Source organism: Mycteria americana, chromosome 1 (genome assembly GCF_035582795.1).
Source record: "Mycteria americana isolate JAX WOST 10 ecotype Jacksonville Zoo and Gardens chromosome 1, USCA_MyAme_1.0, whole genome shotgun sequence".
NCBI classification, from domain to species: Eukaryota; Metazoa; Chordata; class Aves; order Ciconiiformes; family Ciconiidae; genus Mycteria; species Mycteria americana.
The window spans coordinates 13,665,048-13,690,117 of NC_134365.1; the positions used below are offsets into that span (position 1 = coordinate 13,665,048).

General features: G+C 39.9%; 1 protein-coding gene across 15 annotated transcripts in view; it reads left to right on the forward strand.

Moving 5' to 3' along the window:
- The window catches only part of MAGI2 (membrane associated guanylate kinase, WW and PDZ domain containing 2), a 776,755-nt gene that overhangs the window by 732,598 nt on the left and 19,087 nt on the right, over positions 1-25,070 (forward strand). For all 15 annotated transcript variants that reach the window (XM_075491038.1, XM_075491056.1, XM_075491102.1 and 12 more), the window contains 2 exons: positions 661-804; positions 20,745-20,883. In XM_075491038.1, the coding sequence (XP_075347153.1) occupies positions 661-804; positions 20,745-20,883 (283 nt within the window). The remainder of the gene's footprint in view (positions 1-660; positions 805-20,744; positions 20,884-25,070) is intronic.

Sequence of the window (25,070 nt, forward strand, 5' to 3'; positions counted from 1 at the left end):
AATCCTGGCTGCCAATGGATCAGGAGCAACGGAGCAAGTTTCCACCCAGACTCCTCTGTGGGGTTGGTAGTTAGGGTCCACCAAGGAAAAACTGGAAAGATGAATCTCAGTCTCTGCAGGACACAGAAAGGGTGAAGCTCAGATCTCCTACTTCCCACCTCTTCCTCAAGGCACATGATTTAACCAAAGTGATGAGAGTTGCTGTACTTTGTGACTCCATCCTGCTGATCATGTTAAGTTCTGCTGGGAATTTAGGAGGTGTCTTTCCTGCTAATTTTTAGCTGTGATGATTCTTATACAGGAACTGCCTGCTACCTCACTTGCCAAATCAGCACTTCTTGCATAGACATAAAGACTTATACTCGGGTACCATGAAAGTATTGAGGGTGAACATGGAAACCATCTAGAGAGCTTTTTGTACCAAGCAACTGCTGGATGATGCCCTTTCAGGGTGGTTTAGACTTAGGCATTTATATTTTGCTAAAGTGTCTTTTCAGCAATGGCCAACGTCTGTCAGTGCAGAAGAATACTTTGAAGGTCCCTTTGCTTATATCAGTTGGATAGATGCACTTTTGAAGATTTGTATTTTAAAGTTTTCTTGAATGTATACCATGCCATTTATACGGTTAATTGTCTTTCATTTTGTATTTGTCTATACAGGACTTTGACTATTTCACCGTTGATTTGGAGAAAGGAGCCAAAGGGTTTGGGTTTAGTATTCGAGGAGGAAGGGAGTACAAAATGGATTTGTATGTGTTGAGGTTAGCAGAAGATGGACCAGCAATAAGAAATGGAAGGATGAGGGTAAGTGAAATGTATTGTAACAATTTTTTCAGTCTTTACAGATATGTTTGCTGATGGGGTCAAAGATAAAGCAGGTTTTTTCATCTCTGATCAGGTTTTAAAGAACCTATGCCAAACACCTCTAATAATATAGACTTGTCCTGGAAGAGCTGAAGAAATTACTTGAAACATATAGTAGGTCTGTGGAGTTTCTTTGTGGAATAAATGTGTTACTTCTTGTTGATAGTAGCTTTTAGTGTGTTATATATTTTTCTCCTTACTCTTTCACTCATATCTAAGCAACTTATCTCTGACAAAGAGTTTGGTATTTCTTTGATAATAATATCAGCATAATTAACAGTTATGTCTTTTAATCACAAAAGCAAAGTCATAACTATGAAACCTAATACGTGCTCTGTGTTATTTTACTAATTTAATCAAGTTGTCTTCATAGTGTTTGCTAAGTTTGTTTATTGATATTATTCAATCTTGTTTGTAGGGACCAGTGTATGAATAGGTCTTAGTGCATTTGAGTCCTGTATTGGTGGAAATTATAACACCACCACATCCAAACACTGAATCTAAAAGCATTCACTTAAGAAATTCCATGATAAAAAAATGTATGTTCTGTGTAGGAAAAATAACATAATAAAAATAGATGGTTTTAATCTGCCCAGTTGTGCTAAAGAAGAGGCATAAACTCATCAAGGGTTGCTGATACCTTGCAGAATAGTGAGTACGCAAAAAGAAGGAGAAAACATTGGTGAAAGAGACTACCAAGAGTCAACATAAAAAATGTGTTTATGTGTCTAATTAGTGCAGCCTTGTTGAACCAATATTTAATTATAAAGATGGTCAATAGAAACTGTGTTCTGTACAGTAGGAATAGCAGGTTTTGCAAATGTCATGGTTGTTACACAGATTCTGTTTCATGACCCTAACAATCTCATCAAGTTTGACTTCATACTGAAAGAGCATTGTCATCGGTCTAAATATACAATCAAAGACTTTCTGTATATGACTCAGGAGTTTTAGTATGCTTCAGATCACTCTTAATTTGCCCACTTTGTAGAATTTTAGAAGTCAGTTAGTCCGCAGTCGTACCATGGAATGCAAACCCTTGGCACTGGGAGCTTGCATAAGGGAGCAATGGCATAAGAAATGCCTGTGACGAGGAAGCCAGGCAGGCAAGTAGGCAGGCACCTGGTAGCTGAGAAATACACCCACAGTATTTGTTGTGTGAAATATAGGTGAATTAATGCAGCAGCTAGAACTTTAACTCAAGAATACCTTCTCTGGTAAGTGTTTTCATTCTTTCCTTTACTGTAGCACTCTCACAGCCAGTTGTTCTTAATGGAAAGCTGTAAGTGAGATGTACATTATCAGCCATAATGTGATTAAAAGTTGTGCTTTTAATAAGCTCTGGAATCATATATTTGGAAACATATAGCTAAGATTACAGAACAACAGAAGAACAATGCCTTTAGAGAGGGTTCATTTCAAATAATAACCTGTATTAGGCAAAAAACTAACCTATTAAAATGTGTGCATCATTTGAATAAACTAGTACCACAGAATAAAGTTAGACTATCCACTCTCTGCATAGGCTAAATATACAAAGTGTGTAACACAAATACACAGCTTTTTTCAATTTCGTTAGGAAAAGTCCAGTATCTTATAATGAAAAATGTTAATATATTTTCTAAAATAACTTATTTTAAAGCTTTTTTGTTGATGTGGCCACAATACACAGCCAAGTGTTATTCTGGCCAGATGGTTGTAACTGGGTTTTTTCTCCCCTTTAAAAGCGTCATTCTTTGGAATCAGTTTTACCCTCCAGCCTTGTCCCTGAGTCTTGTGTTGTATTCTCCTGTTTAACAGCCATTTTAACCTGACAGTCACAAACAGGTTTGGAACTTGCAAGACTTTTCTCTCCAGTGACCTTTAACTGATGGACAGCAGAAGCTCAAGAAACAGCTTCTTCAAAACAAAAATAGAAAAAAAACCAAAAAATAATAATTGCTGAAAAGAATAGAGTATATAGGAAGACAAGCAAAGGACGTAGAGTTCTGTACCTGTATCTCCTTTCCTAAGTTTATATCCACTGTCAATAATGTAGGTTCATTCCCATTTCTTGGCTAGGACCACCAGCCTGCTTGCTGCAGTTCTGTATCTCTCTGTTTCACAGATGCATCTCTATAGCAAAATATGTAAAAATCTGTTCAGTGCTTCTCGCTTCACATACCGTCATCTTTAAAGATCAGATTCTCTAATCCTAGGTTTTCAGCACAGGGGATAGTAAACCATCCTTATGTAGTAGGATCTTATCAGGAGCATTTCTCAGCTAATAGTTCTTCTCATGATCTACTTATCTCCATTATTGTTTTGCTTCCTGTTTCCTCCTCCTTGAACAGCCTTCTTTGATTTAACCGAAGCCTTACAGAAAAACATGAAGTAGATAACACAAGGTGCAGATCATTCTTATAAAAGAAATAATGCACATAACTCCACCATTATTCCCACTCACCAAGCCAAGAAAAGAAAAATTAAATCAGCTAAGCTCTTGAAAAAAAATAGATCATACAATGAAACTTTACCTGTAAAGTATTTAGATGCAATAAGTAAACGTATTCCACAAATAACATTTTGTTGTCAGTCTAGTTACAGCCAGCAAAAGCCCTGATAAAGCCACATTCATACTGATATAAATCTTCCTACTTTACAGTAATAAATAAAAGAATATAAAGTACTTTAAAGTAATAGAGCTACATCTATACTAGTGGGTTTATAAATGTGTATAATTGAAGCAATGCAATCTCTAACTGAAGACAGCTCCAGATAGGCAACTCAAAGTCTGTATGTTGTACTCTGTCAGTGGGCACTGCAAAACCATAGTGATGGGATGAGCCCAACAGCTATATTCCACTTAGACAGGTGCTAAAAGTCTTTCAGCACACATTCAAAAGATTCCAAGGTCTAAATACATGTGAAAGTGTTATGCATCACAGATGCAGAGTATAAATTTAAAGAAGTAAAAGCTAAGATTATAGGAAATCAGATGTAAATAAAGAACTGGTATGGAATTGCCTCTTTTTAAAAAAAATAGAGTAGATCCATTGCTGAGGAAGGTAAGTATGAAAGGAAAACAATATACCAATAATAGCAGCAAAGAGCAATCGAACCAAAAGGCAATGATGAAACAACATGAAGAAAGTGACACCAAAATCGAGACATCCTTATGACTCTTTCAGTTTGATCTTCAAGGCTTTTATGAACTCCAGTGAAGCCTGGAAGCAGATGAGAGAACAGACTCATAGAGCAAGCACTGGAAGTAATGGTCTTCCACTGGCCCTGCCAGAACTGTCTGGATTTGAAAAGATTGGTGGAAGGGGGAAAAAGGTTTAATGAAGTCTGTTATCACATCACCATTTCCAATCAGAAGTCGTGGTCTTCCTTCCCACTGGGAACGGCATGCTAGGCACTTGGTGTTTTTATCAGAAACAAATCCACTGAGGAACACCCCATTTTAAGATTACAAGATCTAAAATAGTCTTTAATTGCCCTTCATGACTGATGGAGCTTTCTACTTTGATTTTCTGCGGAATTGTTCTGGGAACCAGAAAGGTGGAAGAGTAGTGAGTTGATGTTACACAAAGTTCATCAGTCTCACCAGCATATTGCTTTACTACTCAAGGATCCCTTTCTGCCAGCCTCTATAGACACTGCATTATGTCTTAAGGTTCGACAAATTATTCTCTTAAAAACAGTCTTAAAACTTTCACAGGCTTATTATACTGTTCTTAGTCATGGCACTTTTACATGAGACTTTTATTTGGGCTCATAGACTCTGCTTCTGCAGAAAGCCCAAGCATACATCCTAGTTTAACTTGGATTCATCTGTGACTAGACATGGGAAGAAAATGTCCATCAAAGGACCCAGAAGTCTACAAGAAGTGTTTCTTCACATGCGTCCTCTGCCTGCGTGGTTGGTCAACTATTCTCAACCAGTGTTGGAGAGCCACAGCCATAATTTTGTAACTTCATATAAAACCATATATCAGGTCATATACCACAATTAACTTTGGCAGGATTTTACTGCAGTTCATGGATAAGACATATGGACATTCATCACAGAAGACCTCTGTAGGGGGGGAACCTCATCGCTACACTGGAAGTAAATACAGGTCCCTCTTAATTCTGACAGCTGAGCAGAGAGCAAGCTACAACGGTTAATTCTGCAAAGCCTACTACAGCAAGGGTTTACAGAACTTGAAACATGTGACTCAAAATACTTCCAGTAAACGAAGTGATTTTTCACAAAAAAGTAAGATATCTTAAAAATTAGGAGTAACAAAGAAAAGTTTCATTAGATCTAAGGAAAAGACTATAAAAGAAAACACGACTATCCAAAACTTTAAATGGCAGATAGACTCGCTGAGAGCTCAGAGTTCTAAAAATTTATCTCCACTCTCCTTTCTTCTTCAGGATGAGGGAGTACCAGAAATATAAGGTTCCATCCACACCATGGCAAAAAAGGACTGAATAGGACCGCGTCTGTGCTCCATAAGACAAGGATGTATTAAAAGAACCATAAGAAAAGATTGGAGAATTATTAGTGCCTTTGGTATCCTATCCCAAACTGGCAGAGGTCTGAGCACATTAGGACTCCATTTCTGAAGTAATCCTAACTTTAGGAAAAAAATTTGAAACTAGTTGGTGATGGCAATAATGGACAATAAAGCTGCAAGACCTAGTCTCAGAGTAGGGCAAGAATATGGCGCACACACTATCAGTGATATCAGTAGTATTGAGTTGAAGCAGTCACCAGAGATGAGGGATGTAACACAGCCAATGTGGAGCACAGTCCCCACAGCTCTTGAAGATTCAAACACTACTGGCAACAATTTTACTAGTCTATTTAGATAAGGCTCACGATAACTCATATTTTAGTCTTGTCTCATGTTGAGGACAATGATCGGCAGAGCTCTGCCCACAGATCTCTATCCCTTCCTGCCTTAGAGCTGGGGAACTACTGACTGCTCTCAGGAGAATTGTTAAGGATGGTCGTAGTGTTTGCTAGGCGTGTGAGATATGATCAACAGATCTCTTATTGCCTTGAATGATATCTCCTGCAGCCAGCATGTTTATTGAAACCAGCATCAAACAAAGAGCCTGTGGCTGAGAGTTGCAAAGATACAGAGTATCTTGCACAAATGGGTTTAGTGGATGCAAAATTCATGAAGAATGAGGGCAAAATGTACTTTTTTATACACATTGTGCACTGTGTCATTTTGTTACTTTGTGAGTTACATCCTTTTTTTCACATCTTCCATGAAAGTCATACTTCTCGTCTTTGACATTTCTAGTTTCATTGTCTTGTCAACTCATTTTTCTCAGTCCACGTACGCCATTTAGCCCTATCTCTAGCTTCCTCGTATCTCCTAATACTACATTATTTTTCTCATTCTTTTGTAGATTTTTCTTATATGTTTGCAGAACAGACATCTGAAATACAGGCACTGCAGAATTTTATATCTTTCATGCTTCGCAGTGCTCCTTTGACTCTTCAATCCTTTCTCCTGTTTGTTGCTTTTCCTCCAGTTTGTGCCCCGCTCTTTGTTTCAGTTGTACCCAGTTGGAAGTAAAAATAGGGACAAGGGACAGGAAGCTCCTACAGTGTCAATCATGAGCTTCTGTGTTGTTGCCTAGGAATGTGTGTGGCCTTGCTCGGTCTGTTCTAGCTTGCCGAGTGAGCAGCACAGTGACACTCACAACAGCAACCAACCTATGCTGTGGATAGGTTCACAGCATTCTGCAAACAAGCACAATTTGTGTATTTCGTCCTTTCCCATGATAACAGAGTTCACACCAACCTTATCTGTGATTATTCAAGAAACTTCATCCACCTACAGCAAGAATTATTCCTAGCAAAACGAGAGAATTCAATACTTAAGAGCCAAGGGTCACAAAAGGCAGGCAGACAAGAGGGACCCTGTCTCTTATTTGGAAGGAAGCAGACCTAAAGTTTCAAATCATGGAAGGCATAAGCATGACATTTGAAACTGCTGTCAAAACCCATGTATGAGGATTCGACAGCATTCAAAACTGACATTTCCTTCTTTGTAAGTGTCCTAAATACAAGGTCAGGCAACTTCTTCTGGTTTTTTCCTTCTGACAACATGACTTGTGCATTCGTGTTTGCAATAAGAGGGACAGAGTGCCTATGAAACTCATAACCTGATATTAAAGCCCTCTCTTGAGCCACAGGAGACATAATTTTAAGTCCCCTTTGAAAAGCCTAGAGGCCAGGCTTCTAAACAGTAGGCTGCCATGTAATAGTTGGCTATTGCTAACTATGTCTCCCAGAAGAAATTAATTAGGATCAAGACTAACTCTTCAGGCTTCTCAAAGGAATACGCAGTATGTAGGCAGCTATCTATCTGGGCTCTGTAAACTGTACAACAGTGGAGTTTAACAAGGGAATATAAACCTGTCTCCCTGCAGCAGGACACTCCTGAGTGTCTCAAGTCGGCACCCAGAAATCACTTGAGCTATTCTGGGTTCAGTGGATAGATAGGCAGAGCTGAAAAGCAGGCAAAGTTTAGAGCAGCTTTAGTTAGTTATGTCCCTACAGTGTCTGGAAAGGCTTTTATACCACACAAAGCAGAAGTCTTTCTTCTGTGTTCATCATGGGATTTTTCCATTTCAGGTTTCCTGATTGCTTGTTGTTACGCACATTTAGCTTGGTGTTCATCTAGTCACTTTATCACTGCATCTGTTTTTAGCAGACCTTGATTTCTAGGTTTTTAAAAGATCGAAGTCATCCATTTCCACCAATTAAGGAATCATTCCCTGTCTGAGGCTTGAGCATAATACAGCTTCCACAGAGACTTCTTTTAAGCCCATATCATCACGTGTAAAGTATAATCTTTATTTTTTTTTAAATGTATTTTTAGTGGCTGCTTTCTTGCATCTCAGAGAAGAGAAAATCCAAGTGGAAATGGCTGGGCTTCCATGTATACTGTTTTATAAGATTCCCATTCCATGGCGAAATTTTATACCAGAAATCACATACAGCTCCTGTAGCTTCACACACAGGGCCCTTCCCCTAATCTTTGTGATTCCGCTCTCCATGCATTACTGCTATATTTCTTCAGTCCCTCCAGACGAGAGTCTTTGCAGGGTTATATCAGCTTTTTGTAGTCCTATTGCCAAAGGAAAAGGGTAAATATGAAAAAGCGCTGATCGTCAACAGGACTGATTGTTTCCTGACAGACACTATCCAATAAAAGCTCAAAAGGAAGAATAAACGATTTCTTACTCTACAGTAAATGGAGATCTTTAAGAGCATGTTGCCATGCAGACTCCACAATTTGCAGTGGCTCCTCACTGGTATAGAGCCTCTCCTAGATTTCTTGTTAATGAAGAAGAGAGCATCTCTTTGGGATGCTCCATCGTTGATTAACCCCACATCAAAGGGTTATTTCTTACAGTCTGCAGTGGAATGCACCGGAGGTTGCAGTCAGTAAGTACAGCAAGCAAGAAGAAGCTCAACGCAGCTTGACGGTGATTACAGCAAAAAGTATTAAAAATGGGAGGCAAGCAGTTGTCACACAGTAGAGATAGTAGATGACAGATACAGACATTTCTTTATGCAATCAAGAAAGCTGCAGCAAGGAAATGGGAAGAAGACAAGAATGGCTTGATCAGTCATGATTTTCTTACAAATATTCAGGGCAATCACTGTATCCAAAAATAAACCAAGGATTGGCCAGTGTAATCCTTAATTTTTGCCATAGCAAACTTTGGACTCCTGTTTTGGATCAGAAAGAAAGCTGAAGACTTTGAGATATACTGCTTGGTGGCTCGTGTGAACCTCCAGGTCTTAAAAGGCAGTGAAATCCTATGTTCAGAATATTGGAGAAAAGTAGATACTGCTTTTGGAAAGCCTCTTGCAAGTTTACTCTATTCACAGCAAGCATAAAAGTGGAAGGAGCAGTGGTAGGTCCTCAGAGCCAAAAAGGTCTTCCCCAGGTAGTGTGTTGGGAGCCGTACGGAGTCAGCTGCTGAGCACTTGACGTGAGTGAGGGCTTGAGAAGGCCATCAGAAACCCCACTGAAAAGTCACTAATATTTGGATATAAAATATTGATGTTATGCCACACATAAGCGACAGAAGAATGTTCCAGGAGCATACAGTGCTCCACCAGCCTCTGTTTGACTAAGATCCTGTGCACCCATCTGAAAGACAAATGCCTACAGAGTGATTCATGTCAGTTAAGTAGCCAGTCTTTTCTACATAAGTAGCACTTACTCTTAAAACCTCCAGCATACCTGGCTTCCTTTATGCTATAATATAAATCTTACCTTCACAGTAAGTATTCAGTGAATGTCAACAGTGTCATTACAATGGAGCACAAAGACAAAGATATTCTTAGTCCCATCCATTTATTCTGTGATTTGTGATCCATCTGAACAGTACAGGAAGATGTTAGCTACGCTTTCCCTCAGAATTGCATGTCCCTTTGGGGTAATCTCATTCACACACCAATTCCCTACTACATACATCACTGTCCAATCTCACTTGTAGTGAGGGTGGGTGTGATTGATCTGAACTCTGGGAATTCAACCGGGATACTCAAGCATATGAGCTGTACGCCAGCCTGTGGCAAGAGGAGCTCAATGCCAGGTTAGTGTAATTGGCAGAATTCAAGGAAGAACATATTGACATGCAGACATAAAGCTGATCAACATTCTTGTGTCTGCACAACAAAGAAATGCAAACTGAGGTCCTCCGGGTTCCTGAATATATTTTGACAGTGAAAAGGTTTAATAAATCAAGAGTGAAATAACTGTAGGTGAACTATTATTCAGCATTTCTCAAAAAAGCTGTGTATGTTATTTAGAATTTGTTTGCAGAAAGGTAAGGAGAAAGAATATTCCTCTCACACATGTAATTAACATTATTCTTGCAAAAATATACTAAATTTGACACATTCAAAGCATCCTTGTAACTTTATGCCTAATAGCAACATCCTTCAAGCCAGCTATGAAAAAGAATGAGTTAATAATTTACTAAAAATTGTTTAGTATGAAATTTTAAGAATAAAATACTTAGTTGGCAGGCAGGCACCATATTTAAATCTGTATTTCATGGAAGATTTATAAAGATTTTCATGTCTAAAAAATTAATTAGCCCTTAAAAAATTAAGAATCAAGAATGTTAGAAAAAAACGAACACAACAAATGATGTTGCTCTGATAACTGAAACATTTTGTCCAGCAACAGGATTGACAGAGGCAGTCTCTCTTCTGTGTTTTCCCAAGCCACGACAAGTACAAATTGGGATAGCTCACCTATAATGGTAAGAGGATACAGATATTAGACCCATTCCTATGGCCCACCCTGCCCAGTATCCTCACTCCAACAAGGACAAGTAGAGGATGCCTAGGAAAGGAATATAGGACAAGTATGAAATTATTCTTCACTGGGTATAACAACATCCAAGCCCCTGGCAATCAGCAGTTTACAGATTTTTTTATGCTGGAATTTTCATATTTAGTATCTAGCACTCTTTTTTAACTATTTATTTGAATTTGCTCTGCTTTTGACATTCCCGATCTACTATATCAATGGATTCCAAAGCTAAATGCTTGCATTGTTTGAAAAAAATCTTTCTTTTGTTTATAGCTACAACATAATAATCTTATGATTTCTTCCTCATTCTCTGTATCATTCCTTACCCTATTGACCTACATCACGTCCACCTTTTTCCCACTGAAGCTTACCAGTCAATTCCATCTTGCCTCATAAGGGAGCTGTTCTTTACCCTTGACAAGCCTCATTGGCCTCCTCTTAACCATTTCTCAGTCTATCACATTCATTTGGAGGTGGAAGCACCAGAACAATCTGTCATTTTCGAGATATTGGTGCTCCTAAATGACGTGATGATGGTTTCTCCTTTATCCTCGATTCTTTCCCTAACTGTTAATATTCTGTTTGCTTTTTTGACTGGGTTGACATTTTCAGTGAGCTAGCCACAAGGACTATGAGATCTACCTCTTCAGAGGTAATGGTTAATTTAGAGTGATTGTGTATGCAATTTTCCACATGCATTGTACTTAGTGCTTAGGATTTAGCATCACTGAATTTCACCTGCTGCTTTAACACACTGTACTGTGCGATCTTTTTACAGCTTTTAACTTTAAATTTAGATTTGACAATCCTGCATGGTATTGTGTTGCCTGCAAATCTTATCACCCCAATCTTCAACCTCTTCACCATGCCATTTACAAATACACAGAACAGAATAATCACTATGGTAAGGTCTTTTGATTGTGAAAATTGACCACTTATTTAAAGCATTTTTTTCCTAGAATTTAATACCTTACCTAGAAGACCCTGTTCTTTCTCATCCCTCAGCAGAGCTTTTACTTAAGGCTTTACTGTTAAAAACTTTCTGAAAATGTCAGTATAATAACCGGACCACATTTATCTATATAGTCATTGACAGCTCCAGTGACCTGCAATAGATCTATGAGGAATGGCTTCCCTCTACAATAGCCACACTGACCCTTCCCCACTATATTATCATTATCCACGTGCCAACTAACCCTCACCATCCTTATTGCTTCCATCCGTCTGCTCAATTGAACATGAGACTCGCTTGGTTACTTTCCAGGACCATCCTTAAAGACTGGTGTCACACTTGCCACTTCCCATTCCTCCGCTACTCAACAATTTACTGATTTAGGCAGTAGATTACATCCTGTAGTTGCTAGTTCAGCAGCTTCATATCCAAATTTCTTTAGAGTTGAGGGTGAGTGCCATCTACTTCTGATGGTTTCTTACTATCCATTTCATCAGTTTTTTCTAAAATCTTTGCCACTGACCCTGCTGTTGGATTCAGCTCCTCAGACTCTCCCCTGTGGCGAGCAGACCCTCTGCAGGAGTTTTGCTGCCCTCCTCTTTAGCAAACATTGACACAAAGAATTCATCTAATTTTTTTCTGTGGTCTTTTCTACCTTGCACCCAAACTATCTTTTGAGATCTTGGTTCTCCAGAAGGCTCCACACCTCTGGTATGTTTGAAAGCATATTCTTAGCTCTTACATTTTAGCATTTCTCCTCCTCAAAATCTTTTTGTGGTTTTATGTTTAACTTGTCAGAGTTTATGTTCTTTTCTGTTTTTCTGTTTGGAAGCAACTTTGGATGAAGCGGTCTCCATGAACATTTATGTCCAGGCTTCTGTGTAGGATCTATAAAATCAGCTTGTCAAATCTTGAATTTGCTTTGCTTTTGCCTAATGGGAACTGCCTGAGACCATCAAGAAGATACCAGAAAATTTTCTTCTTCCTTTTTAACAGTCTCTACTGGTTCCCATCCATGATTGTAGTGGTGAAGTACATGCTATTAATATTACGTTATGCTACACTGAGTCATCCTAGCTCTATTTAAAAAAAGTAATGGTATATCAATTAACTCCAGTAGGATAATGAATTTTCCTTTTATCTTTGATGCCTTTAATTCACATATACATGGATAATTTTGCAGCAATGCTGCAGAAGACATCAAGTCTACTATAGTACCAGAAGTCCACTTTGCTGTCTTGTTAACCACCCACCACTGCGAACTCCATTTCTCTCTCCTGCAGTCCTCGTTCTCTGCAGACACTCAGTCATGCACATTTTCCACTTTCCAAGCTCTCTTTCTGTAATAGCCATTCTAATGTTTCTCCCTCTCTCAGGAAAAGGTGAAAAAGTGAAAAGAAAAAAAACCTAGAGCACCTGCTCAGGAGTGGTGTGAAAGCCATTTCGTGCTCTGCACCAGCTCAGTCCATGTCCTACGGCCCCTCTCTTCCCCGCAGCATGCCCTCCCCTTTTGGGCAGGAGGTAAGAGCAGCTTTCTGTGGGAACAAGGAGCCGGGCATTTCCAGGGGTAAGAAGCTGCGGCTGCTTAAGCAACTGGTTGGCCACAGAAAAAAAAGGGTTTGTGACTCTAAACCTTCATGGGTGGTTGCTTCAAAGGCAGCATGGGTTACATTAGAGTAATTCCTCCAAAGAGAAATGTCATGTCTCTTACTGGGATCAAAAATAGCGTGGCCAGCAGGAGTAGGGAAGTGATTGTGCCCCTGTACTCGGCACTGGTGAGGCCACACCTCGAATACTGTGTTCAGTTTTGGGCCCCCCACTACAAGAGGGATATTGAGGTACTGGAGCGTGTACAGAGAAGGGCAACGAAGCTGGTGAAGGGTCTGGAGCACAAGTCTTATGAGGAGCGGCTGAGGGAGCTGGGACTGTTTAGCCTGGAGAAAAGGAGGCTGAGGGGAGACCTCATCGCTCTCTACAACTACCTGAAAGGAGGTTGTAGAGAGGTGGGGGTCGGTCTCTTCTCCCAGGTAACAAGTGATAGGACAAGAGGAAATGGCCTCAAGTTGCGCCAGGGGAGGTTTAGATTGGATATTAGGACAAATTTCTTCACCGAGAGGGTTATCAAGCACTGGAACAGACTGCCCAGGGAAGTGGTTGAGTCGCCATCCCTGGAGGTATTTAAAGGACGTTTGGATGAGGTACTTAGAGACATGGTGTAGTGGTGGTTTTTGGCAGTGTTAGGTTTATGGTTGGACTCGATGATCTTAAAGGTCTTTTCCAACCTATATGATTCTGTGATTCTGTGATTCTGTGACACACAAGTTCACATACCTAAAATGCACTGGAAGGAATGCAAGACTAGAAATATCCCATAGCTTTGCTCAGGCCACACATTACCCCTGCCAGTACAGATTGCCATGAGGAAATTTGCACAGCAGATATCCAGCCTGTGCCTAACTCCAGGCAACAATATTAAGGCTTGACAGTACTTGGAAATTCACCAAAATAGATATTCTGGAGTTGCTATTCATTCTCCAAGTACAATCTCTCAGCCTTTTGGACTCATTAACAATAACAACAGCAACAAATAATATGCAAAAAATATTTCGGTTATAAAAATAGAATGCCCACATAAAAGGAATTAAGTGTAATTAGTCTCTTTCCTGAGGTTTAATTATAAAATGCATTAATAAAATGACAGATAGCAATGCCCTCTGCACAAATCATTTGAGGCTGCTTTTATCATTAGATTTCCTCATTTAACATAGAATGAAAATGTGCATACACAATTAATTTCATTTCGTGCAACCGGGAACTATACACCTGCTTAGAGACCGTTCCTTACACACTGACAGAGGCAAACGTACACAAGGCTGTCATCAGTGGTTTAAAAGTACATTTGAGCAAGGAAAAACCTCTTTACTACATTAAAGCTATATGTATTTCCTTCTGATTTAGCCTGCTTCTGAAATTCTGTTTATATATATGGTTGGCCTTTTTAACAAGACAGGTAATAATTACCATAAAATATGGCCAGAACAAAGACTCTGCAGCTAAACTCACATGTACTAGAGGCATTTTATTCTAATGAATCGGAGAAGCTTTACAATTTTCTTTCTAATTAACCTATCAGTAGTGATGTCGCTTAAACACTCCTTAGGAATATTATCTTCTCATTATTGCCAGAAAACATGCTGCCCAATTTTATAGCTCAGTTGTTCTTACGCATGGATGGAGCGTCTGAATTAACTTGAACTGAAACAGATTTTTTAAGAGACATTTCCTATACACACAAACTACTTTCGTAATTACATTTAAATCATTAATATTCAACTTTGAAAACATTAAGGGGGGGGAGAAGCATTCAGTGTTTACTTTGTGCTTGCACATTGTAAGAATATAACAGAGGAGCATTCTCTTTATCAAATGCCATTGGGTCAGGAGGAGAACCAGTGGGTTTGGGTAGGCATTTATCCCAAACAGCATGGAAATTCAGCCAGGGCCATGTTCTGTAGGAAGAAAGAAACAAATGCGAAATCAACGTGTGTAAAATTGCCAGATTCATAGCTGCAAAGAGCGTGTTTCTTCAGAATAAATACAGCTCAGGCAGCAGCCTTGCAAGCTTCCCAGGCTGGCTTGCCAACGCGCTTCAACCTTAAGCTGGTGGGAACGTCTGGAGGATACAGAGGCCAATCACTCTGGCTTTGTAGTCTTTGCTGAAGACTGCCAGGAGGGTTACAAATCAGAGCTGATGCCAGTTCGAGGGGTGTCCCGCGATGCAGGGCCTGCCTGTTGGGGGTGGGAAGGGGTCCATCAGTTTGTTTCACGTGACCGGCCACCAAACAGCTGCCAGCCTTGCAAAGGGATGCATTCATTACAGCTCCGCGCACGGGTCCCGTGTAACGGCACCTTCAGATTAAAGTTTATTCCAAAGAGCCAAAGGCAGTCTGCGGCTTTGTGAGATTAAAATATTGGATTTCAAGGGCTGCGCTCTCAAACCTTTTCCCTGCTATTTGTGGATTTAAAACTTGGTGATTAGGATGCATGCATCCTCACAGGCTGTCAGGCAAAAATTGTACCTGAATGGCATGGGAGCTGAAGGTATTATTTTAGGGATGGCTAACTCTGCAGATGTGAGCAATTGTTTTTCCTGTTAATTTCTTGACATAAATGAAATCCATAAAGTGTAAAATGACAGCGGACCTAAATGCCATGCAAAATGATAATGGTGCTACATTGAAGTTTATCTTTTAAAATATTCTGGTGTTTCATCTGCCACAGAAGGCAGCTTGCTTCAGCCTCTTGAAAATAATGGTCTGATATTCAAATGTGTCACTTCCCATGAAAGGAGCTAATGCCACAGGGTCATACCCAATAAAACATTTAGACACTCAAAGCTTGATGCTGCAACACCTGTTAGGTGGCTGGTATCCCGCTAGATGCAGAGGGAAGATTAAATATGTCAGAATGATATCCAAGCAGTCTGCAGGGAAAGTATAAAAGGTAACAAGAAAAGGTAACATAAATATGTTAAAAGAAATATGAAGAACAGGAAAAAAGAGGTCCATTGCTTGCTGAGAATGTGGAGAAGTCTGAAATATTCAGTGCTTTCTTTGTATCAGTCTTCATTGAGATGTACAGAAGGACCATAAACTTACTACATCAACTTCAACAAAGAGAAATTATTATAAATCAGAATAAGGAGAAAACTGCTTAAAGCAGACTTAGATTCAAGTCAACTGAATCTGCTGATGATGTTCGTGTGTGCTCAATGACTAAGAGAAAGCAATTTCTAGACTATTAGTAATTTTGTGCAAGAATTCATGGAGGACAAGAAAGTTAGTAGCAGACTAGAGAAAGGAAAATATATTCCCTATTTTTAAAGTCAAATAATAGAGAAAAGTTCCTTTAACTTTCATTCTCAGAAATAATCTGTGACAGGTTATCAAAAAGTTGAAAAATCCACCAACATGTAAATTGTAGAAAGCAAATCTTGTCATATCATCCTAATTTTCATTTCTCATTTCTGATTTTCATTTTGATTCCTTTGTGGAAAAAGGGAAGGAGAATGTATGAAGCATCTTCTTTTCACCTTTCAACACCACCTTGTATGAAATTCATAGAAACAGGATGGGAAAATAGACTTTAGGTGGAATCACTGTAAGTGGTTACTGAAAATAATCCCTCTCAAAGGCTGCTCCTGAATAGTAATTACAAGTGTGAAATTACAAGTGTGGTACTGCAGGGTCTGGGATGAAACCAGCTCGATTCAATAATTTTATTAATAATTGGAGACCTATTGATAAATAACAAAATAAAATAAAATTTGCTGATGCCACGGTGTCACTATTCATAGAGGGTTTAAAATGACTTTGAAGAACTGCCTTAGATTTCAAAATGAAAATTTCGTACTAAAGCAGTCAATCTGATAAAATTCACTGAGGTGCACTCGGTTTAGGGCAAAGAAATCAGATGCACAATGTAAAATGGGGGATAACTGTCTAGACAGTACTGCTGGGCATAATCTCAGAATCCAAACTAACCATGAGTCGCAAATCTAATGTGTTTTAAAAAGACAAAGGTCTCATTCTGGGAACATTATTAATAAGCATTTCTGCCACACGGGAAGAATGTTATCATTTTCATCTGTTCTGCCAACCCCCCACCTTACTAATATCTCCAGTTTGGAGACTGTGGACAGACTTGGAAGGATCTAGAAGAGATGTAGAGAGAAATGCCATGTGTGGTATAAAACTGCAGGAGTCAACTTTTGATCCTGAAAAGAGAGTAATGAGGATCCCATATAATAGGCACTGGGTTCTTTTGGGGCCTGTTTCTATGCTTACCATTACCTCTGGCCTCACCTTGGTGCATCTTCAATATGTGGGTATATCTAAGCTGCTCTTAAACAACCACTGGATTTAAAACAGACAGAAATAACCCCATAATATCTAAACATCTATTCCACAATAGAAAAGAGGAGAGAGCGAGCACGTTTGAATGCCTGGACAGATATAAAACATACAGCATGGTTTCCTCCCATATCAGACATCAGAGAATCTACCTCAGCTAAGGGGAAGGAAGGAGAGGTTATAAATGTTTAACTGCAGAAAAAATATGAATATGAATTTGTACCTCATTAGACACATGGGGAACCACTCCTCAGCCAAGGTTTTCTCTTTTGTATTAATTCCCCAGATAGGAGTGTAAAGTCTAATTGAAGCTTTTCTCAGGGGAGGAGTGTTGGCAACTTTTCTCTTGTGTTGTTTTTCTTATCTAATCAGAGCTGGGCTTGCTCTGCAAAGGCAGTATAATTCAGTTATGCATCAGTCAGCCACAAGACACAAATGCATGGAACACAATTAACCCACTGCTCCTGCAACTATTCATTTTAACTCTGGTCTCACATCTTCTGATGTAAATTTCAGAGTACCTAATTTTCGCAAACTTGTTTCTCTCCCGTCCTTCGGTCACATAACCAAGATGCTGGCCTTTTTTAAGCTTTCCCAAGTTATTTGCACATAAGATTTTATATTAAAAGCAGGAACTATTAAATCAGCTACATGCTGCCTACAGAGAAAAAAATATTTTAATCCACTGAAATACAGAAAAGGTTACATTAATACAAGATAGTTCCTGCATATGACCAATGAGAACAGAAGAAAGGCAAACAGCAAGGGAAAAATGTGGCATTAACTTAACCTTTTTACATATTAAACTGTATTAAAATATCTTTCTGTCTTTCTGCTCTGGAGTGCAGAGGATTTTATCCGAAGGACTGTGCATGCTCTGAACAGCTTTCATCAGTACTCATTTTAACGGCTATTTATCAAGGAGTGTTAAAAACACCTCCTTCATTTGATCTAATCTGGCACTTCTTCTCTCAAAACATGCTAACAAGATCATTTTAAATACCTTCTGCAAAACATGGTCTATCCAGGCAACATGACACAAAAAAGAGCTGTCTTTAAGGCTTTGGAAAACCTGAGTTTACTTTTGTAGGATTTGTACCAGGGTTTAATTGTTTCATGACATTTAGAAACAGGTTTTCCCAAACTGGTTGAATTTTGCCTGTATTTGGCCTGACTAGTATCCTTGTGGGGATGCTACAAATCCATCTTCTGTCTGTGCTACAGAAGTGGTAAGAGATATTTTCCATTTCTGCTCTGAGTGTGTGCAGCAACTACATCCTACCAACCGCTCCAATAGTCAGGGTGATGCAAAGAGCCCTGCACGGCCAAACCCAGGGGAGATCTCTCCACAATCCAGAGAGTGCCTGCGCTGTGTCACTGTGGCCTGGAGGTCATCAGGAGTCTCTCAAAATGCGTACTGCATGCTACAACCAAACGCATTCCTCCCAACAGAGAAAATCTGCTAAGGAAGAAATTTGCACTGCAAAAATAAGGCCTTTTTGCACAAAGTAATCCCGATTTTTTTCCCCACTGCTCAGTCTGCACCATTTACAAAGTGTGATAGCAAGGCTGAGAGGTTTTATTCGGATCAATGGCTTTTTAGTTAAGTACTGCATACAGGATCCTGGGAGAGTTCTTAAAATAGGCTACAACTCCTATTGACAAAGTATGAATTTGTATTGAGAAACACTGCCATAGTGCTTTTAGTGGCATTCTTTCTGTCTCTGAACAAAAGTAGGGACTAGATAACTTCTTGACATCCCTTCCAGTTTTCTTTGATGCTAGGAGTCTTGTTGACATTTCATATTATGCACATTTATTTGGTAAATACTCTATTTCAGACTCCAGAAAGAAGGAAAGCCTCTGGAGGTTTACACTTTTAGTTGACAGAAATACAATAGCAGCAAAGAAAACATACAAAACAGAAAACATTTCAGTGTCCAAGGCTAGCAAAGAGCTGGTTTTGTCAAGACAGGCTTGTAAGGGGAATAGGAAGCGCCCGTCATCTTGAAATCTGTATAGTCCCTTAAAACCCTCTCTAGGATGCATGCAGCATTGTTATTTTAGTGTAGTGGATACGCATGGTGAGGAAGCCGTAGACGCAGACCGAGGCAGGTCTGATCCTGCCAAGCAGACGTGCTCCTCTGGCACTGATAAACAAGTTTGCTGAACTCACTCAGCCGAGAGCCTCACGCACCCCTCTTGGCTGCCCATCACCTGGATCTGCACCTCTACCAGCACCAGGAGATCATCAGCCCTCCTTCTGGGCTTCGCCTGGGTCACCCCTGCGATGGGGCCGGGAGGCTTCTGCAACGCAGCTACAAAACACGGACTCCAAAGGCTGCAGTGCTGCTAACGCAAGGTTCACACATGGCCTCACTGTTGCTCGGTTAACTGTCTCACAAAATAAGTGGGTGGCTGTAGTAGTTTATCGTGCAGTTTATAGTGCAAGAAACAAGACAACTTCACAGGACTGTTTAAAGCCATACTCGCCATTCGGAAAGGCATTTGGAATGCTTAGCATTAGTTGTGTAAAAATTCAGCTTACTATGATATAAAAGTTGCTATGAAGAAGTGCTGTTTAATCATGATTTAAATGTGTTTAAACATGAACTCCAAAGGCTGCAGTGCTGCTAATACAAGGTTCACGCATGGCCTCGCTGTGTTGCTCGGTTAACTGTCTCACAAAATAAGTGGGTGGCTGTGGTATTGCAGCACCAAACAAGCTGTACAGCTGCTGCTTACTACATGTGCTGTCTGCCGTGCCGGCCAGGCACAGCGGAAAGCAATCACTCCCCTATTCATTGAGAAGGTTTCCAGCATCGAAAGCCACCTCTTCTCATGGAAAGAAGAGGAGAACCAAAACATCCTGGCGGGAGGCAAACCTGGGAGGGACATCGGGGTGGGTGGGAGACACAGACATCACTGCCCCATTTTACAGCCGTAGAAAGAGAGGCAGAAAAATAATAATGAAGCTAACTCTGACTGGAAAGCTGGCCGGGAGATGATTTGCAGAAGTCTGTAATCAGAGCCCTGGAGTCCACTGCTCTAACTAGACAGCTCAGCCAGGGGCTGTGCTTACTCCAAGCAAAAACCTTCTGTGGATAAATAGTTCAAAGAATGCTCTTGTAAGAACTCCAGCAACTCTGTGTGAGCTGTGCCATAACCACTAACTTTTCTTTGTTTAATAGCTTGCTCCATAACAACTCTTAATCTGGTGTGAAACTTTGCTACCAAGATTTGGATTTTCAAAGGATGGATCTTTGTATTTGTGCTTTGAACCTCTTTGTTCTCTATGAAAACAGCAAGCGAAATGCAGTAAAGGTCTTCTCGGGCCCGTACAACACTACAAGTTAAAGTGTAGCACAGATAATGTTTCCAGTGATTCCAACATATCAAGCAATTCCAAAAAAACCTCTTACGTGTAGAAGACATGAGTCAAGTTACAAATGCATTACACTGATTTTGGCAGAAGATGAGCAGCATTTGATATACCACATTCAGAATCCACTCTGGAGGTTATTTAATCTGCCAGTAATATCCCTCAGACAGACAGGAACAAATTTACCTTGATGTGTCTGTCTGTCATTCAAGTAACCTGTGATCCATTGAATATGTCTCTTTCTGAAACGCTCATTTTACTGCAATTCCGTCTGACTCAATATTCTTCTTACCTGACAGGTAGGAGATCAAATAATTGAAATCAATGGAGAAAGCACAAGGGACATGACACATGCCAGAGCAATAGAGCTAATCAAGTCTGGTGGCAGGAGAGTGCGACTGTTGTTGAAACGTGGAACAGGCCAGGTCCCAGAATATGGTGGGTTTTCATCTTTACATTTTTCTATGTGCATGAACCTGTATAAATTAATTGTATTGCTTTTGAGTTAAGCAGCAATTGCAGATATTTCTATGTTGTAATGTCCTGGGGCACGTTAAATATGGGCTTAAGTGCTTACCTGAGTACAGGTGGACTTATTCATATGTTTAAGTGCTTCCTTGGCTCAAGACCATATATGTGTGTACATCACTGTGGTCTGCTCCCCTCCCGACACAGGCAATGGCTTATAAAATGGGCATTGGAAGAAGCACTTTGAACTCTTTAGGGGACATCTCGGAGCGTGCTGGGAGTTGCTGATTTGCCCATAAACTGTCCTTTTCTTCCTCTATTGGTACTTCTCTGCACATTTTGAATCACAGCAGATGATCTTGTTGCCATGCAATTCAGTCGTTCGGGTTTAAACTCAAAGCATTAACAAGAATGTACTTCTTTCTTTGACAACCTCACCTATTATATTATCTCTGACAATATACACAGATGATCAAGTAGAAGCCAACTCTGAATAAAAAAGGAGACTTTGCTCATTGTGGTGAGAAAGCAGGATCCATTCTTCTCATGTTTTGTTTCAGGGGGACTTCTGGGACTTTTTTGAGTATTTCAAAAAGTGTGAGTCATTTAGACAATATAGAAACCTTGTTTCACTACTGATATGACAAGAAGTAAAAATAAATTATCCAAAGGTAATTCAAAGACAAAAAAGCTCTTTTTTTAAATTGAAGTCAGGGCTTACTCTAAAGAACGGTGTGACAATGTCATATATTTACATAAGTTCTATGATGTGCACAGCTGGGCCTGAAATCTCACAGGAAAAGGGGTTTTTTAATGAAAACTCCTTGACTTCCTTATGCTGGGAGGTCCAAAATTCTATTAAACTTTTCTAATGTTACTTTTGAAGTGCCACCGTCATTTCCCATTGAAACAGAAGCTGCAGTAGCATATGAAAATTCAAAGTAATACTTGGGCTTAACTGTAGGTTCAGGTCAGTCTTTGTTACCAACATAAATTCATTACCTCTGTCGGAGACATTAAAGTCAGCTCCACTGAAAGTCAGCGCTTTGCCGGCTGTCGGTATGCATGGTAATGGCACCATTTTCTTCTCTAAACTAGAGCCAACCCTGTGGCTGAGGCAATACTCGGGATAGTGCTTGTTGCATTTTTTCCAGTTTTCAATAGCTTCTGAATAAGGACAGCAAGGATGGGCCACAGCCCACTCATCTGGTGATAAAGTTAGTGAGTTATACTTTTGGTGAGTAGGAACAAAGCCAAAATGGCTTTCAGGGATTATGATAAATTGGTACTAAGACATTTAATACCAGTTTTAACCAGTGTATAATCCTTTCAGGGAGACCTCCAACAGAGATTCAGATCACCTCCAAAACTCTTTTGTAGGGAGGGGTGCATCAATTTCAATGAAAGAACAAACAAACGTCCAGGACTGATATAGCAGTAGTAATCCTTCCCAAATAGCAGAACCATATCCTAGCAGTTCTCCGGTTCCTCAGAAAACAACTTAATCTAAGGGGGGTCACAGGAGGCTGCTATGAGCAAAGAATCGATTACAGTTCAGACCCATTCCAAATCTGACTTTCTTAAGATCCCACTTCAGGATGGCCCTTAAACCTAGGCTTGCAGGAGATCCAAAATAAATTTCTATATTTGTATAATCGTATAAATCTGTACCTTATTCCAGAATCATAAGAAAATGTAAATAGATGTAAAAAAAGTTCACTGTAAACAGCATTGTTTTGGGGAAAAAAAAAATCCCCTGAAAGGTGTAAATGTTCACAAGCCTTCGCTTCCCCAGAAGAACATGAGTAGGAAATACAGATAAACCGCTACAAATCCAGGCACAGTTTATAGTGCAAGGAACAAGACAACTTCACAGGACTGTTTAAAGCCATGCTCACCATTTGGAAAGGCATTTGGAATGCTTAGCATTAGTTGTGTAAAAATGCAGCTTACCATGATATAAAAGTTGCTACGAAGAAGTGCTGTTTAATCAGATCATTTTCCTAGCTGCATCCCCAGCTTACAGCTCCGTACAGGAGGAGAACTAAGTAGCTGTGCTTGAAAGCCATGTTGTCCTACTGCACTGAAAAAGCAGTAAAACGGTTCGGGAATTACTTTGTAATGTACACACAACCTACAGAAAGTATCACAGCAAAGGATAACATCCGCATGTCGGCTGTTCTTAATATGTGCATTACGCAGGCAGAGAAATGTTAGTGCTGTATCCAGTCTGCAGGCAGAACTGAAACAAAATAAGAAGATACCTATTGAAATTAACTGAGATATTAAAATCCTCCCTAAGTCATTTCCCAAAGCAATGAGAAATACTCTAAGAACAAACAGAAGGTGCACAGAAAAATCAACAGCAGCCTGCTTAGGAAGTTAAAAACAGAACTTAACAAACAGAAATTATTAAAACCGGAGGGCATGTCTCGAGAAGGCCAGAATCGCAAGGGTAAGTCATCGTGCTGCAAAGAACGTTTGTCAGAGTATTAATGACAGAGACCCCCAGAAAAGACTGTGCTTTCCAAGTAATGGAAAACTGACTGCTGAGAAGACTGTGACAGTAAGCTTGAGGACAAAGTGGTCCTGAGGACAGTAGACAAACTAGTCAATATTCAGTAGTTTCCTCTTCTTCCCACCAGAATTGCACAGCTGAGATATAACAAGACTAACTGCAGCTTTTTTTATTGAAATAATCAGCCTTCTTTTTTTTTTTTTTTTAGCAAGTACATGTCAGAAATATTTCTTATTCTCATCAGGGTCCAGCTCTGGAGACTGTCAGTGGGAAATAAGACTTAGTTGAGTATAAAAATGCAAGGCTGGAGGACTGAGCTGGTATCTGGATTGCAACGGTGGTGTGCAGCAGTAGACTAGAGATAAATAAAATCAGAGCAAGTGTACCAGAGTCCTTTCCTGGATATTCTCTCTCAGTCTCTGACAAGCAAAATGGTCAGGGACTTCCCAAGTCAGTTGTAGTAACGTTGTGTTTAAAGACCTTTCCAACAGCAGTGGCATTTGCACTCACAGCATTAAAAAGAAGGAAGCTTACCTAGAACAACCTAAACCAACCAGCCAAAACCCATCATGTTATTGTCTCTCAGTCTTCAACTTTCTGATTTTCCTTGTGCAATATAATCAATGCTTTTTAAATTCCAGAGCCATGTTTTTGTTAGTACAAAATATGGTGGTATATATCCAAGTGCAAGAAATATCAGTGTTTGAATGATGATGTGATTAACATCAGTAAAAGCAGTTTTAAGGAAAAGTCATCAACGGTAAGAGAGTGATCTGTGAAAGAAAAGAATGTGTATTGAAAAGAAGAAAGCACTCAGTGAAGAAACAAAGAACAAGCTCCTGGGAGGATGTAAATCTCCTGAATGAGTTATGTCAGTTTATCCTGCCTGGAAATCTGTCCCTACAAGTGCATCTCAGAAAATTCTGGCTGAGCTGAAGCACTATTCAAACCTAGGGGAAGAAATAAAGTGTGTTGCAAATGCATCATTTACCTCAACTCCAGCTGCTCATTTTGCTTGAAAACAAATGCTGAAGATCCCAGAGCACTTCACAGAGAGAAATCCCCTTGTAGCGTGCACAGTACCATCAGAATATATGGGAAAGAGCACGGATATGATTAATGCTCCAAAACAGTAGCTGAGTTCATAGCAGGGTGCAACAAAAGAGGCTTAGAAAACAGATGTTTTATCACCCAGCATCTCAGAACATGTTTGCTGAGTATAAGGATAGCCAGAGGAACTGTGCTTCCACTGAGGGTGAATTATCACAGCTCATCCAAACCCGAAGGACATCAGCATCATGTTTCATAGGAAACAGTCTGCCAGCCATGTTCTCCAAAGAACCAAGTCATGGTAAGAAATCATATTACTGTGCAAGAAAGACTAGCAGTACTGCTGGGAATCCTGATCCTGAAACGTACTTAATGCCCGGGGAGTCTGGCTGGAGGGAGTGTGAGGTTTCATACATGCCATAGGACACACAACTCACAGTCATCACTGTAGCACTGAGCACTTCTCCGACTGGCATTAAATACAATTTGAATAAAATGACAGACCAGATTTTTCTTGCAATGGCTGCCTAATTCCCTGTGTACACATCTACCTAAGAGGTTATTGACTTCAGCAGGAGCTACTGGGTGC